Source organism: Antedon bifida, chromosome 3 (genome assembly GCF_963402885.1).
Source record: "Antedon bifida chromosome 3, ecAntBifi1.1, whole genome shotgun sequence".
NCBI lineage: Eukaryota > Metazoa > Echinodermata > Crinoidea > Comatulida > Antedonidae > Antedon > Antedon bifida.
Window position 1 is genome coordinate 7,868,737 of NC_136228.1, and position 15,203 is coordinate 7,883,939.

Here is a 15,203-nt window from a genome sequence, read left to right on the forward strand (position 1 = left end):
CGCGCTGCTTACGCACACAAGCAGAATATCTATAACGTTAAGTTATTTTGAAATTTGTAAATTCCAGGGAAGCCTGCAGTTTTTCTCCCTATGCAAATGGTATCACTGGTGATACCAACATTCTTGACTTTATATATCTTCAGAAAATGTATATTATGTTTTTAATTTCAATAAAATAATAATTTATAGCGTGCAATATTGTTTAGTCGTTTTCTATTTCTTGTCTTCCATATTATTAGTTCATTTTAGTTAATTATTAATTTCATTCTTATGCATTTATTCCGTCTATTGTTATGTATTAAGTAGGTAAAGGATGTATAAAGTGAATGCACGGTTTTAATATACTGATATTAAAATATGTTTTTAAGAATTTAGCTTTTACAAATGACCAATAATAACGTCTAAATTTCACAGTACTAAGATTTTAATTATTGTAATTGTTATTGAAGTTATCATTCTGACTTTAGTAAAGTAAATGAGTACACAGTAGCAAGAATTGAAGAAGTCTTACATTTTCTGGTGATAGTAATTCATTAGTTTTTGTATTAAATATTGATATTTCTTAATTTTCCTACCGTTTACTATTGGTTGACACAAAATTGGTTAAAAATCAGTTACTGCAGTTACGGCTATAGGGTACATATTAATAAGCCACTGGTGGTTTAAACAGACATTTTTTTTGTTTAAAAAGAAGAACAAAAAAAAAAAGAAGTAGCAGGCTTACTGTTGGTGGTGTGGTGATCCCTGTGTTCTTAGAATATAAGTGGACAGTGCTAGAACTCAAATCTGGGCTTAAGTCACCACATGGGACCTTACATTGTCTTTACTATACTTGCGGTATACAAGTGGGCATTAGTTACAATGCCTGACTATTGTTTATTAATTATTAGTAAGAACATCTATAATATGAGAATTTTTGATATGAAATCGATAGTTGCTAATTTGTATATAGGGGAGCATTGGTGATGTATTTGTGTAGGCATAATCAGTTATTCCTCAGAAGCAGTCATGTGAATTTGAACAATAAAATACATACACAGAATATTTGTAGATATTGTCATTTACTAATTGTGTATCCTGGGATACCAATTCAATCAAGAGGACAAATAAAACAATAAACAATAAAAATATAATTTGTCCATGTAACATCATGGTACTTGCACTACTCAAATTTCGCGCTCAGTGCATACCTTCCTACTTACCGTGAGAGGGCCTAGATTCATAACGTACTTCCGTTACAAGTTTTGCATAGAAGTGGTAGAACGAGGTATATTTTGAGTACGTAATGTGCACAATAATCATGGCTGCAGTGTATGAATTGTAACAGCTTAGGAATTCTAGTTTCCATCAACTATGAAACGCCTTTGATGCGATTATTAGAGAAGGTACAGTTATTATTTTCTTGAAAGTAATGTTTCAACATTCATCATCATAGAGGAATAATTATTAGAAAAATAATGAAATAAAGGATTCAAATTTCGAAAGAATAACACATGTACGTATCGAATCATGTGAATAATTAAAAGAGTTTAATTGGTTGCCATAATTATAACTTCTTAAGCTGTTAAAATAAAAGTGTCCATACCACCGTCACTGTGGTACATATTACGTACTCAGAATATGCCTCAAGTCAAGTAACGGTTGGTTGAGTTTGAGCTAATGAGATCTGTGTGACCGTGACCACCGCGACACATGTTTGTGGATTGACGAAAGAGAGTGGCTAAAGTGGATAAGAAATGGTAGGTTAAAAAGTGTTTTAACATTTCTGTATGTGTGCTGTTACTTACACCAAAACATGTATTTTGCTCTGGTCTTCTTATCTTGCGCAAATGTATTTTATTTAGGCTGCCTATGATCGGTAAGTCTAGGCCAGCCAGGCCCACTAGGCTACTTCACGAGCTAGCTAGTTTAGTTAGGACGCGCCACCACAAGACAGCTGAGCAGGAAAGGCTAGCCTGAATGTTCAGTACGTACGTGGATATTACTATCCTAGGGCCTAGGGAATATACTTTCATCAGTAATGTTTTGCACTTTATTTTATTGTTTCGACACTGATACTGATAAAAAGCTTTATTTTTATATAAACAGAGCCCACTGTAAATTCCAATATAAATACAGGTTTCTACTTTTCAGTATATTCTTTTTCCTTTAATTGGGCTTTTTTTATCTGCAAGTTTGATTCTTTAAATTCATTAACATTATAATATAATAGCAGATGATACCATGAAACATGTTAACACAAATCAAGGTTGTAGATGTTCTATACATGGACATACAGCAGACAGACAATAACAAAACAAAAATGCTATTTAGGCCTACCAATTATGCTAACAAAGCATACACTCTAAAGGAGAGAAATACTCGGCAACGCAATTGTGATTTGTTGTACAGTACTCTGCTGAAGTCATCAATTTTTATGTTGAACTGTCCATGAAGAAGAATACCAATCAAGATAGAAATTCATTCTTTCATTCATACCAAATTTAGATTCATTCATTACGGAAATATGTGTCAAACTTTCCTCGCTCAACAAAATTAAAAGTATCGTGGGCATTATATTTTTCAGAGAAAATGAGTGGTTTAGAGCCAGGCTTTTTGGTTGCCCTAGCGTCCGGAGGATGCGCTGGTGTGTCAGTGGATATTGTACTGTTTCCGTTAGATACCGTTAAAACGCGTCTCCAAAGTTCCCAAGGATTTTTGCGAGCCGGCGGTTTTCGTGGCATATATTCAGGATTGTTACCCGTTGTACTTGGGTCTGCTCCAACAGCTGGGTTGTTCTTTGGTGCTTATGAAATTACGAAGAAGTTTGGTTCTGAATATGTATCACATTCGTATATGCCATTTGTTCATATGGGAGCAGCTACTGTAGGAGAAATGACCGCTTGTCTTGTACGTAACCCGGTAGAGGTCGTAAAACAACGAACGCAGACAAATCCTAAACTCAACAGTGTCGCTGTCTTTAAAGAGACGTTTAAATCGGAAGGGTCTTATGGATTTTATCGTGGCTATATTAGTCTTCTTTTGAGGGAAATTCCGTTTTCTTTTATTCAGTTTCCGATATGGGAATTACTAAAAAAAGTTTGGAGTGATCGGCAAAGTGGGAATGTTAATCCTCTCCAGTCGGCGTTGTGTGGCGCCACCGCTGGAGGCATCTCTGCCGCAATCACTACTCCGCTTGATGTTGCAAAAACGAGAATCATGCTAGCTGAACAAGGAACAAAGATGGCCGATGGAAATATATTTTACGTTATTCAAGATGTTTGGCATACAAACGGATTCAAAGGACTCTATGCAGGAATAGTACCTAGAGTTATGTGGATAACTATAGGTGGCGCTATTTTTTTCGGTGCTTATGAAAAAACTAAAAATGTTTTAATTAAAATGAAGAATCAAGAATAGTTTGATTAATTAAATCCAAAATAAGTTAAATAACTATGAATTTACTTTTATGAACAATAGTGACCTCAAAATAGCATTGTAGAATTATAGGTATGGAAGGCACAATGTGCAAAATAACATTTCCATCCATTAATACATGGTTTGAAATTATGCCTTTGAGCACAATATTTTAGAGAACTGTGAATTATAATGTGATTAAATCTTGCTAAAATTATGTAATTAATGTATGTACAGTATTGAATATGATTACTGATATAAAAAATACCAAATAAATATTTTGAAATTGACTGAATTGTTTTGTTTGCATAATGCAGTAAATTTTTGTTTAATTGTAAGTTGACCTACATTGTTGCTAATTGAATGTTTACTTTTTTAACTTTTTGTTTTGGTCTCAAGTTATTGCCTTTTTTAAAGTTTTTGATATTCCTTTATGACCATCGTCAGTGTTTTGATTTTTACAGTACATTTTTTTTGTCCAATTATATTACAGTACATGTATGAAACACCATGTGTGCCAAAATATATATGTAGACTATATATTGCATACATACAGTTTACCATTAACTGTCACTTCTATTTTTTTCTTTCACAGTCTTTGACTATACATTCAGATCTTGGTGATATCAAAATTGAACTGTTTTGTGAGCAAGTCCCAAGAGCATGTGAAAACTTCCTCGCTTTGTCAGCTAGTGGATATTATAAAGGATGTCTCTTCCACAGGTAAGACTGACCAGGCCTGTAAAACCTAGTGTTGTGTTTATTATAATAAAGACTTTTCTCGAGTTTCAAACTGTCCCAAATTTCTTTTTACCATTAAAAACACATTCCGAATACCTATTTCCACTTAAATCTTGGATGAGGAAGTCCATATCTTACAAGATAAAATCTGGTTTAATAAATAAAGCTTGTTTTCACTTAAGCTCTGCTTTACTATTTTGACTTAAGCAAATATATTGATCAAATGTCAACTCATGTTCCATTATTTGTGTTAATGTATTTTTATGTATAAACTTAATTTATTGCTCTTTTTGTAGAAACATAAAAGGGTTTATGGTGCAGACAGGTGACCCCAGTGGTACAGGCAAAGGAGGGGTCAGCATTTGGGGTCGAAAGTTTGAGGATGAATTTGTAGATACAATAAAGGTCAGTTAACTGGTGCATTCATTTTGACCTTTTTGTATGAAAGTCAGTTAACTGGTACATTCATTTTGACCTTTTTGTATGAAGGTCAGTTAACTGGGACATTCATTTTGACCTTTTTATATGATGGTCAGTCAACTGGGGCATTCATTTGACCTTTTTCAATACAGCGTTGCAAACTCAATAAAACTGAAACCAAACTAGCTACTTAATTAAATTATACTGTATAATGGATAGTACAAAAGGTCCCAAATGCTTCACTATTAACATTACATTTTCTAATTGACAGCATAATGTACGAGGCGTAGTATCAATGGCAAACAACGGACCAAACACAAACGGCTCGCAGTTCTTCATTACGTACGCCAAACAGCCTCACTTGGACATGAAGTACACCATCATAGGAAAGTAAGTGGTTTTAAAGAGTATGTATTTTTATTTAGGTATATCCACGATCCTGGCGTGACATTTCTAGTTTCTTGAAAAATTATTTGTAGTTTGGCCATAACTACTGAATAATTTTACACAATATAATTACCTGTATTTGGTATTGCACTCAAAATGGATCCTTGCAGTTACTGCAGTAAAATTGTCCTAGGTACAGTGTTGACTGACAGTGACACCTTACTTATGCCAATTGTGCAGTTAGTGGATGTAATGATAGCATGTGAAGGAATTGAAATATTTTATTTATACTGGGCGTCCTCTTCAGTCAAAGACTGGTCTCCCAGTTATAATTAGTGGCTGTGATGTACTAGTACGCCGGGGTAACCCCCTACTCGTCTCGAAAGATGTACTAGGTTCACATGAGCCAGATGTGTACACTAAACCTACAGTTTATAGTCCTTATCCGAGAAGACTCGTTCTACCACCAGAACAATGGAGTGAGTGAGCCTCGAACCCCTGCTGATGTTATGAACTACGTAAATACGGTTCCACTGTCTTAACCGCTTGGCCACTCACTCACTTAGGAAAATGTAGAAAAAAATATATATATATATAATATAATCATTTGCAGAGTAATAGATGGGCTAGACACAATAGATGAACTTGAAAAGCTACCAGTCAACGAAAAGAACTATCGCCCTCTTGAGAAAGTCTGCATCTCGGATATTACAATTCATGCCAACCCTATAGCAGATGGCAGTATTTAGCAGTGTGCTGGAGCAAATCAAGAAAGAGTGCAAGTTATTTGTGAAGATGCTAGTGGTTGAAAAAAGGTATTACTTTTATGGCATAATGAATGCGAGGTCCTGTGCATTAGGAAGACGTTCGAAAGAGTCCAGTTTAGGAGATGCTCAATGTTTTTAAAATATAAACTAATTGAGTTATTGGACCTTTAGAAACATTGATCCAGCGTTCAACGTTGGACATTTTCTGGCTTCAACTACAGCCAGCAGATTTTAATTTTTTTTTGTATGTTCATAAACTATTTAATACATGTACAGTACATACGACATATGAATACATAACAATTTATTTTCATATCAAATATAATTTAAAACAGTGAAATTAATTAATTTTGTATAGAATATAAACAAAGAAATTCTTTTTGATATAAATCAGCATCAGTTTAGTATTATCAGTACTTGGTACATTCCAACAATTTAGTGTGCATATAACTGGTATTGAGCACTGTAACCTAACGATCTAGTTATCTCTTACCCGTAACTATCAACATAAATATTTTTGCTGGTTTCTACGAGATTAATAAAGCCCATGTGATCTTGTTTAAAATCACTAATAATTATATACATAATACAAATGTTGCTAAAGTAATTTATCAAATATGTCATAATATATATATAGGTCATTGGAATAGTATTGTCTGTCACCATGCACCAGGGGCGGATCCAGGAGTTTGTAAACAGCTGAGCACTAACATGTAATATTAATAATTGATATCAAAGAGTAGTTCATAATTTCATTTTAGGGGGAGTATTGCTCTTGGCATTACTCCTCTCCCCGAATCCGTCTGCTCCTGGCCTGGTGTTCAGACTTAGATTTAATGGTAATGATGCTTAAAGTGTGATCAGTGGTGTAAATCGATTTTAACAAAGGAAAGGCTTTCATAGGTTGATACACGTCCCTTTTCGTAGAGTATATAAATACTGTTATCTAGTCCAGGTATAGTAGTCATTGTACTGTAACCAGAGGGATTCGGCCAGATGCTTAAGCTGTTATTCCATGTTTTACCTAAATCGTAGCTCCAATGTAGAGTCATGTTCACCCCTAAAATAATAAAAATTTGTACATATTTTTCAAATTGAGCATTTTAATAAATTTTTTTTTTCATGTTAAAAATATTCATCCATTTCATTCATAATGGTATAATTTATTAAAAACATTTTCACAGTAAAACTGAATTATGATTTACATGATAAAAAGTATTAAAAATAGTAACTATAAAAAGGCAAATTTAAATTACATGAATCAACGAACTATCTGTAATACAAAGGGAATAGTTTTAAACAATAGAGTAACAGGATGCTGAGAGGAACAGAGATGCCGGAGATCAAAGGGTTTATCTGTGGCTATGACACGGTCAGTTCCATACCCCTGCAGATAATATGTACACAGTACAGTAATGGTGGTATTGGTCGCAGCCAGACATAAGATCAAAGGACTGTTACGAGTTCCTATCTTGGCAAGGCAAGCTCAGTGTCCTGTTGTTGTCTAATATATACTCACTATGTGAAGTAGATGTTGGATTTGTAAAGTACATTACGCCATTATGGAAAAGTGCCCCTGCTGCAACAGCCGGTTCGATTAGGTTCAAGTCAAAGTACACATCATCAATAGGGAATGTCTCTCCACCATCTGTACTTTTGGCAATAATCCGGCAATGACAGTGATAATGGCCTTGATTCCGGGTGTTGACTACTACAGATCCATCTGGCATTTCTATAGGCTACAGTATAATAAACAATAATACTAAATATGGAATTAATAACTGGGTTAATTAACTAGGTAATTTTTGAATATATTAATCAAATCGTCACATGGTTTAAGGCATGGGCACCGCAAATAAAGACATACAATTGGCACTGGTTCTAGCATCTCATCAAGCACTGTTCTGGTGGTAGAGTGTGGTATAGTGTACATTTCTGACTTGTAAACTCATTGCAGATTAGAGAGTTACCCCGGTGGGTCGGCACTGAACTGTGGCTGTTGTGAATTTGTAGAGGGCCTAATTTCTAGGATAAATGATGATTATTACCTGGCATTCATCTGGTATAAAATCACCAGATACCTTTGGTGTGTTGTACGGTATACTCTTCAGCATCCCACCGTACCGCCAGTTATCACCATGGTCGTCACTAATAAGACAAAACATACCATCACCATCTAGCGTCCCATGACCGCATACAAGTAGACGACCTTTATATTTACTATTTTTTAACTGTTAAAACAAAAAGATATAAAATCTATTAAAGAGAATCCAGGATTTGTTTACATGGGAGAGCAGTAACATGTAATAGTAGTTCATAATTTAATTTTAGCTGTCAACAGATCGTAGAGTAGCACGCCCCCATGGATCATCCACCTCTGATCGGGAGCTATGCTAGCTATGGAATTATTTTACCTTTATAAGGTTACGTTTTCACCCCCACAAATAAAATGCATATGATTTTATAATAAAACAGAAATATGCATTTGTTCAATCAATCACATGGTTTGAAAGCCTTTAAAGCACAATGTTTTTAAGAACAGTGCATTATAGTGATGATTATTAATGATTCACCTGAATACCAGACCCTGGTCCAGCAGCGAATGCTTTGGTACCAATACTCATCGACATATTGACGGGATTGTTCCACGTGTAACCATCATCCGTACTCTTCACGTAATACAGTGTAGAAATGTTGCACTTCTCGTAATGATTACAACGGCTGAACACGATGAAAATATTACCAAGTTCATCATCGACCACGACCGAACCCAGGCTGATTCCGTCGAATATTGATCCGTCATTTTCAATGAACTGTTGCGGTTTCCAACTGTACCCTAAGAAATTAATTTAATAGTTTATTAATTGTTTAGACAAACTCATCCACTTCTTATCCGTAACTGGAAAAAAAAAAAATTGGAATAGATCGGTAAGTTATAGATTTGCAGCAGTGTTCAAATATAGTCCAACCACGGCAATCTAACAACAGGATGCTGAGCTCCGGATATCAAAAGGTTTATCTGTGACATTGACACAAACACTTCCACGCTCTTTAACAGACGTTGTGTGCCGCGGAGAATATGTACATAGTACAGTACTGTTGGTATTAGTTGCAACCAGACATAAGATCAAAGGACTGTTACGAGTTCCTATCTTGGCAAGTTTAAGGCGAGCTCATTATTGTTCTGTTGTTAGATTGCCTTGGTCCAACTAATTGGCAAACAATGACTCTTGATTTGGTTATCAGCCATTACCTCCATCATTAGACCTTCTGATTGCCAGAAACTTGGATCCAGCATCCGACGTTGAATATTTTCTGGCTTCAGCCATAGCCAGCAGATTTTTGTTTTTTGGAGTGTACGTTAGCAATGGGATGCGATAGTGGGATACATCCGCGTCTCCTGCAACCCATATCTTCTCTTCCAATGTCACCAGTGGCTCAACCTGTAAGGTAACAAATATGATACAGTAGCAGCATTAACCATAAATATTTAACTGAAGTTATAATTATTAAATATTAGCCATAAACTTTAAAAGGCCGATCATCCACATATCATTGTAAAAAACAGCAATATTATTATCTAATTAGTAATGCATACACAGACAGTACATAAAAAAGTATACAGGATTATGGGATAGGATTGTGTTAATGTTAGTGATGTATTCAAAAGCCTAACCACCTTCAAGTGTAGGGCTTGGAAAGGCCTAACCACCTACCTGTCTATAGGCTAAGGTCTAGTTAGACGGCACAGTTAGGTAGGTCTAGATAGGTTTAGGCCTATAATTTATTATAGTTGTTAGTGCCTACCTGCGCCACTTCGCCAATTTTTAGATTTTCTGGATGTGTGTGTACTACTTCCAAACAACAACATGTCGATATAATTAACAACAGCAACATTATTTTCACTTTCTATTTGACAACTTATGTATTGTTAATGTTTGGGCATAAGTTTTGCATGTCATGTGATGAATGATTCAACTCAACAAAGGGGGTTCCCCTAAAATAATAGTAACTGTAGAGGGCTTCTTTGATTAAAATTGAAATGTGTTTTTGGTTTGGCGCGGGTGGTTTATTAATTAAAAAATGAATTGTGACATTGTAAATACATCGTGGGATGTATTAGAACATTCTATATCTAAGAAACAAGAAAAGGTTAGTACTTTATTTATTATCTACCTTCCTAAGTAAGGCCTACCTGTCCTAGGCTAGAGCCTACTAGCTAGCTAGGTAGTTACTAGTACTCTAGGGCCAAGCAGGGCAGAGGGGCCAAAACCAAGGCCGGCCTGCTGCTAGCTAGCTAGGCCTAGTTAAGTTAGATAGTAGTAGGTCGTACACCTGCTGTGTCCTAGCTAGTAGAAGATAGAGTAGGCCTAGCTAGTCCTAGGCCTAGTACTACTGTCTACTAGAAGTACTAAACCGTACCACCCGGGCTTTTTTTCTGCTGCCCTATTATTAATTAGTATTACTAAAAGTTGGTAGCAAGAGGAGTGTAGCCTAGGCCTAGACTATTAAAATAAATAAATAAAAATGAATAAATAAATAAAAAATCTTAGAAAATTGATTGTTTCTCTTCTTTTAATGTTTTTTTGTACAATGTAGGTAGATTCAGGTTGTCTGCTAGAATCTGTGTCCGCTCTCTATCAGCAAGGATTTGGCGTCCTCATTGAAGAATGGCTTTTAGAGAAACTACGCCAGGATCTCCAAAAGGTATATCCACGATCCTGGCGTGACATTTCTAGTTTCTTGAAAAATTATTTGTAGTTTGGCCACAACTACTGAATAATTTTGCACAATGTAATTACCTGTATTTGGTATTGCACTCAACAAGAAATCTAGATCCTTGCAGTTACTGCAGTAAAATTGTCCTAGGTACAGTATTGACTGACAGTGACACCTTACTTATACCAATTGTGGAGTTAGTGGATGTAATGATAGCATGTGAAGGAATTGAAATATTTTATTTATACTGGGCGACCTCTTCAGTCAAAGACTGGTCTCCCAGTTATAATCAGTGGCTGTGATGTACTAATACACCGGGGTAACCCCCTACTCGTCTCAAAAGATGTACTAGGTTCACATGAATCAGTTGTGTACACTGGACCTACGGTTTATAGTCCTTATCCGAGAAGGCTCGTTCTACCACCAGAACCATGGAGTGAGTGAGCCTCGAACTCCTGCTGATGTTATGGCTACGTAATTACGGTTCCACTGTCTTAACTGCTTGGCCACTCACTTAGGAAAATGTAGAAAAATATATATATATATAATATAATTATTTGCAGAGTAATCGATGGGCTAGACACAATAGATGAACTTGAAAAGCTACCTGTCAACGAAAAGAACTATCGCCCTCTTGAGAAAGTCTGCATCTCGGATATTACAATTCATGCCAACCCTATAGCGGATGGCAGTATTTAGCAGTGTGCTGGAGCGAAGGAAGACGTTTGAAAGAGTCCAGTTTAGGAGATGCTCAATGTTTTTAAAATATAAACTAATTGAGTTTAAATTGGACCTTCAGAAACATTGATCCAGCGTTCAACGTTGGACATTTTCTGGCTTCAACTACAGCCAGCAGACTTTAATTTTGTTTGTGTATGTTCATAAACTATTTAATACATGTACAGTACATACGACATATGAATACATAACAATTTATTTTCATATCAAATATAATATAACAGTGAAATTAATTAAGTTTGTATAGAATATAAACAAAGAAATTCCTTTTTGATATAAATCAGCATCAGTTTAGTATTATCAGTACTTGGTACATTCCAACAATTTAGTGTGCATATAACTGGTATTGAGCACTGTAACCTAACGATCTAGTTATCTCTTACCCGTAACTATCAACATAAATATTTTTGCTGGTTTCTACGAGATTAATAAAGCCCATGTGATCTTGTTTAAAATCACTAATAATTATATACATAATACAAATGTTGCTAAAGTAATTTATCCAATATGTCATAATATATATATAGGTCATTGGAATAGTATTGTCTGTCACCATGCACCAGGGGCGGATCCAGGAATTTGTAAACAGCTGAGCACTAACATGTAATATTAATAATTGATATCAAAGAGTAGTTCATAATTTCATTTTAGGGGGAGTATTGCTCTAGGCATTACTCCTCTCCCTGAATCCGTCTGCTCCTGGCCTGGTGTTCAGACTTAGATTTAATGGTAATGATGCTTAAAGTGTGATCAGTGGTGTAAATCGATTTTAACAAAGGAAAGGCTTTCATAGGTTGATACACGTCCCTTTTCGTAGAGTATATAAATACTGTTATCTAGTCCAGGTATAGTAGTCATAGTACTGTAACCAGAGGGATTCGGCCAGATGCTTAAACTGTTATTCCATGTTTTACCTAAATCGTAGCTCCAATGCAGTGTCATGTTCACCCCTAAAAAAATAAAAATTTGTATATAATTTTCAAATTGAGCATTTTAATGATTTTTTTTTTCATGTTAAAAATATTCATTCATCCATTTCATTCATAATGGTACAATTTACTAAAATCATTTTCACAGTAAAACTGAATTATGATTTACATGATAAAAAGGATTAACAAATAATAACTATAAAAAAACTGACAATAAAAAGCCCAATTCACATTACATAAAAAAACAGAATCAACTTACTATCTGTAATACAAAGGGAATGGTTTTAAACATGGCAATAGAGTAACAGGATGCTGAGCTCCGGAGATCAAAGGGTTTATCTGTGGCTGCGACACGATCAGTTCCATACCCCCGCAGAGAATATGTACATAGTACAGTAATGTTGGTATTTGTCGCAGCCAGACATAAGATCAAAGGACTGTTATGAGTCTTGGCAAGGTGAACTCAGTGTCCTGTTGTTAGATTGCCTTGCTTTAAGTCTAATATATACTCACTATGTGAAGTAGATGTTGGATTTGTAAAGTACATTACGCCATTATGGAAAAGTGCCCCTGCTGCAACAGCCGGTTCGATTAGGTTCAAGTCAAAGTACACATCATCAATAGGGAATGTCTCTCCACCATCTGTACTTTTGGCAATAATCCGGCAATGACAGTGATAATGGCCTTGATTCCGGGTGTTGACTACTACAGATCCGTCTGGCATTTCTATAGGCTACAGTATAATAAACAATAATACTAAATATGGAATTAATAACTGGGTTAATTAACTAGGTAATTTTTGAATATATTAATCAAATCGTCACATGGTTTAAGGCATGGGCACCGCAAATAAAGTCATACAATTGGCACTGGTTCTAGCATCTCATCAAGCACTGTTCTGGTGGTAGAGTGTGGTATAGTGTACATTTCTGACTTGTAAACTCATTGCAGATTAGAGAGTTACCCCGGTGGGTCGTTTATGGTTGGCACTGAACTGTGACTGTCGTGGATTTGTAGAGGGCCTAATTTCTAGGATAAATGATGATTATTACCTGGCATTCATCTGGTATAAAATCACCAGATACCTTTGGTGTGTTGTACGGTATACTCTTCAGCATCCCACCGTACTGCCAGTTATCACCATGGTCGTCACTAATAAGACAAAACATACCATCACCATCTAGCGTCCCATGACCGCATACAAGTAGACGACCTTTATATTTACTATTTTTTAACTGTTAAAACAAAAAGATATAAAATCTATTAAAGAGAATCCAGGATTTGTTTACATGTAATAGTAGTTCATAATTTAATTTTAGCTGTCAACAGATCGTAGAGTAGCACGCCCCCATGGATCATCCACCTCTGATCGGGAGCTATGCTAGCTATGGAATTATTTTACCTTTATAAGGTTACGTTTTCACCCCCACAAATAAAATGCATATGATTTTATAATAAAACAGAAATATGCATTTGTTCAATCAATCACATGGTTTGAAAGCCTTTAAAGCACAACGTTTTAAGAACAGTGCATTATAGTGATGATTATTAATGATTCACCTGAATACCAGACCCTGGTCCAGCAGCGAATGCTTTGGTACCAATACTCATCGACATATTGACGGGATTGTTCCACGTGTAACCATCATCCGTACTCTTCACGTAATACAGTGTAGAAATGTTGCACTTCTCGGAATGATAACAACGGCTGAACACGATGAAAATATTACCAAGTTCATCATCGACCACGACCGAACCCAGGCTGATTCCGTCGAATATTGATCCGTCATTTTCAATGAACTGTTGTGGTTTCCAACTGTACCCTAAGAAATTAATTTAATAGTTTATTAATTATTTAGACAAACTCATCCACTTATCCATAACTGGAAAAAAAAAATATTGGAATAGATCGGTAAGTTATAGATTTGCAGCAGTGTTCAAATATAGTCCAACCACGGCAATCTAACAACAGGATGCTGAGCTCCGGATATCAAAAGGTTTATCTGTGACATTGACACAAACACTTCCACGCTCTTTAACAGATGTTGTGTGCCGCGGAGAATATGTACATAGTACAGTACTGTTGGTATTAGTTGCAACCAGACATAAGATCAAAGGACTGTTACGAGTTCCTATCTTGGCAAGTTTAAGGCGAGCTCATTATTGTTCTGTTGTTAGATTGCCTTGGTCCAACTAATTGGCAAACAATGACTCTTGATTTGGTTATCAGCCATTACCTCCATCATTAGACCTTCTGATTGCCAGAAACTTGGATCCAGCATCCGATGTTGAATATTTTCTGGCTTCAGCCATAGCCAGCAGATTTTTGTTTTTTGGAGTGTACGTTAGCAATGGGATGCGATAGTGGGATACATCTGCGTCTCCTGCAACCCATATCTTCTCTTCCAATGTCACCAGTGGCTCAACCTGTAAGGTAACAAATATGATACAGTAGCAGCATAGACCATAAATATTTAACTGAAGTTATAATTATTAAATATTAGCCATAAACTTTAAAAGGCTGATCATCCACATATCATTGTAAAAAACAGCAATATTATTATCTAATTAGTAATGCATACACAGACAGTACATAAAAAAGTATACAGGATTATGGGATAGGATTGTGTTAATGTTAGTGATGTATTCAAAAGCCTAACCACCTTCAAGTGTAGGGCTTGGAAAGGCCTAACCACCTACCTGTCTATAGGCTAAGGTCTAGTTAGACGGCACAGTTAGGTAGGTCTAGATAGAGTCTAGGCTAGATAGGTAGGTTTAGGCCTATAATATGACAATTACTTTGTCTTTATTATATAGTTGTTTGTTAGTGCCTACCTGCGCCACTCCGCCAATTTTTAGATTTTCTGGATGTGTGTGTACTACTTCCAAACAACAACACGTCGATATAATTAACAACAGCAACATTATTTTCACTTTCTATTTGACAAATTATTAATTAAGTTACGTTTTGGACCTAGAGGTTTTGCATGTCATGTGATGAATGATTCAACTCAACAAAGGGGGTTCCCCTAAAATAGTAGTAACTCTAGAGGGCGTGTGATTTGTTGAAGGGATTTCCCCGTATCTATATAGAGGGCTTCTTTGA

At 35.7% G+C, this 15,203-nt stretch overlaps 3 protein-coding genes and 1 long non-coding RNA gene across 6 annotated transcripts; 2 read left to right on the forward strand and 2 right to left on the reverse strand.

The window, feature by feature from the left end:
• The first annotated feature begins 1,653 nt into the window (after positions 1-1,653).
• Positions 1,654-7,685, forward strand: LOC144838841 (peptidyl-prolyl cis-trans isomerase-like 3). 3 transcript variants are annotated; one of them, XR_013611714.1, is made up of 6 exons: positions 1,654-1,739; positions 3,992-4,119; positions 4,434-4,542; positions 4,829-4,947; positions 5,558-5,759; positions 7,669-7,685. XR_013611714.1 is itself a non-coding variant. In XM_078694348.1 (5 exons), the coding sequence occupies exons 1-5, from the start codon at positions 1,737-1,739 to the stop codon at positions 5,691-5,693; spliced, it is 495 nt and encodes a 164-aa protein (XP_078550474.1). In that variant the 5' UTR covers positions 1,654-1,736; the 3' UTR covers positions 5,694-6,805. The 3 variants fall into 3 exon arrangements, 2 of the variants coding, with proteins under 2 accessions (XP_078550474.1, XP_078550473.1); XM_078694348.1 differs by lacking the exon at positions 7,669-7,685 and having other exon boundaries at positions 5,558-6,805; XM_078694347.1 differs by lacking the exons at positions 3,992-4,119; positions 4,434-4,542; positions 4,829-4,947; positions 5,558-5,759; positions 7,669-7,685 and adding an exon at positions 2,567-3,760 and having other exon boundaries at positions 1,664-1,739.
• LOC144838833 (sialidase-1-like) lies at positions 5,999-9,677 on the reverse strand. Its single transcript, XM_078694334.1, has 6 exons — positions 9,519-9,677; positions 8,965-9,154; positions 8,285-8,547; positions 7,760-7,942; positions 7,231-7,450; positions 5,999-6,771 (listed from the first exon to the last, which is right to left on the reverse strand). Exons 1-6 carry the CDS (start codon positions 9,606-9,608, stop codon positions 6,572-6,574), a joined length of 1,146 nt encoding a protein of 381 aa, XP_078550460.1. The 5' UTR covers positions 9,609-9,677; the 3' UTR covers positions 5,999-6,571.
• Positions 9,678-9,757: 80 nt separating this feature from the next.
• On the forward strand, positions 9,758-12,152 carry LOC144838845 (uncharacterized). The gene is made up of 3 exons (XR_013611715.1): positions 9,758-9,863; positions 10,311-10,418; positions 10,994-12,152. It is a non-coding gene; the product is annotated as an uncharacterized LOC144838845 (long non-coding RNA).
• Positions 11,347-15,102, reverse strand: LOC144838834 (sialidase-1-like). Its single transcript, XM_078694335.1, has 6 exons — positions 14,933-15,102; positions 14,335-14,524; positions 13,658-13,920; positions 13,150-13,332; positions 12,611-12,830; positions 11,347-12,118 (listed from the first exon to the last, which is right to left on the reverse strand). Exons 1-6 carry the CDS (start codon positions 15,020-15,022, stop codon positions 11,919-11,921), a joined length of 1,146 nt encoding a protein of 381 aa, XP_078550461.1. The 5' UTR covers positions 15,023-15,102; the 3' UTR covers positions 11,347-11,918.
• Between the last annotated feature and the right edge of the window lie 101 nt (positions 15,103-15,203).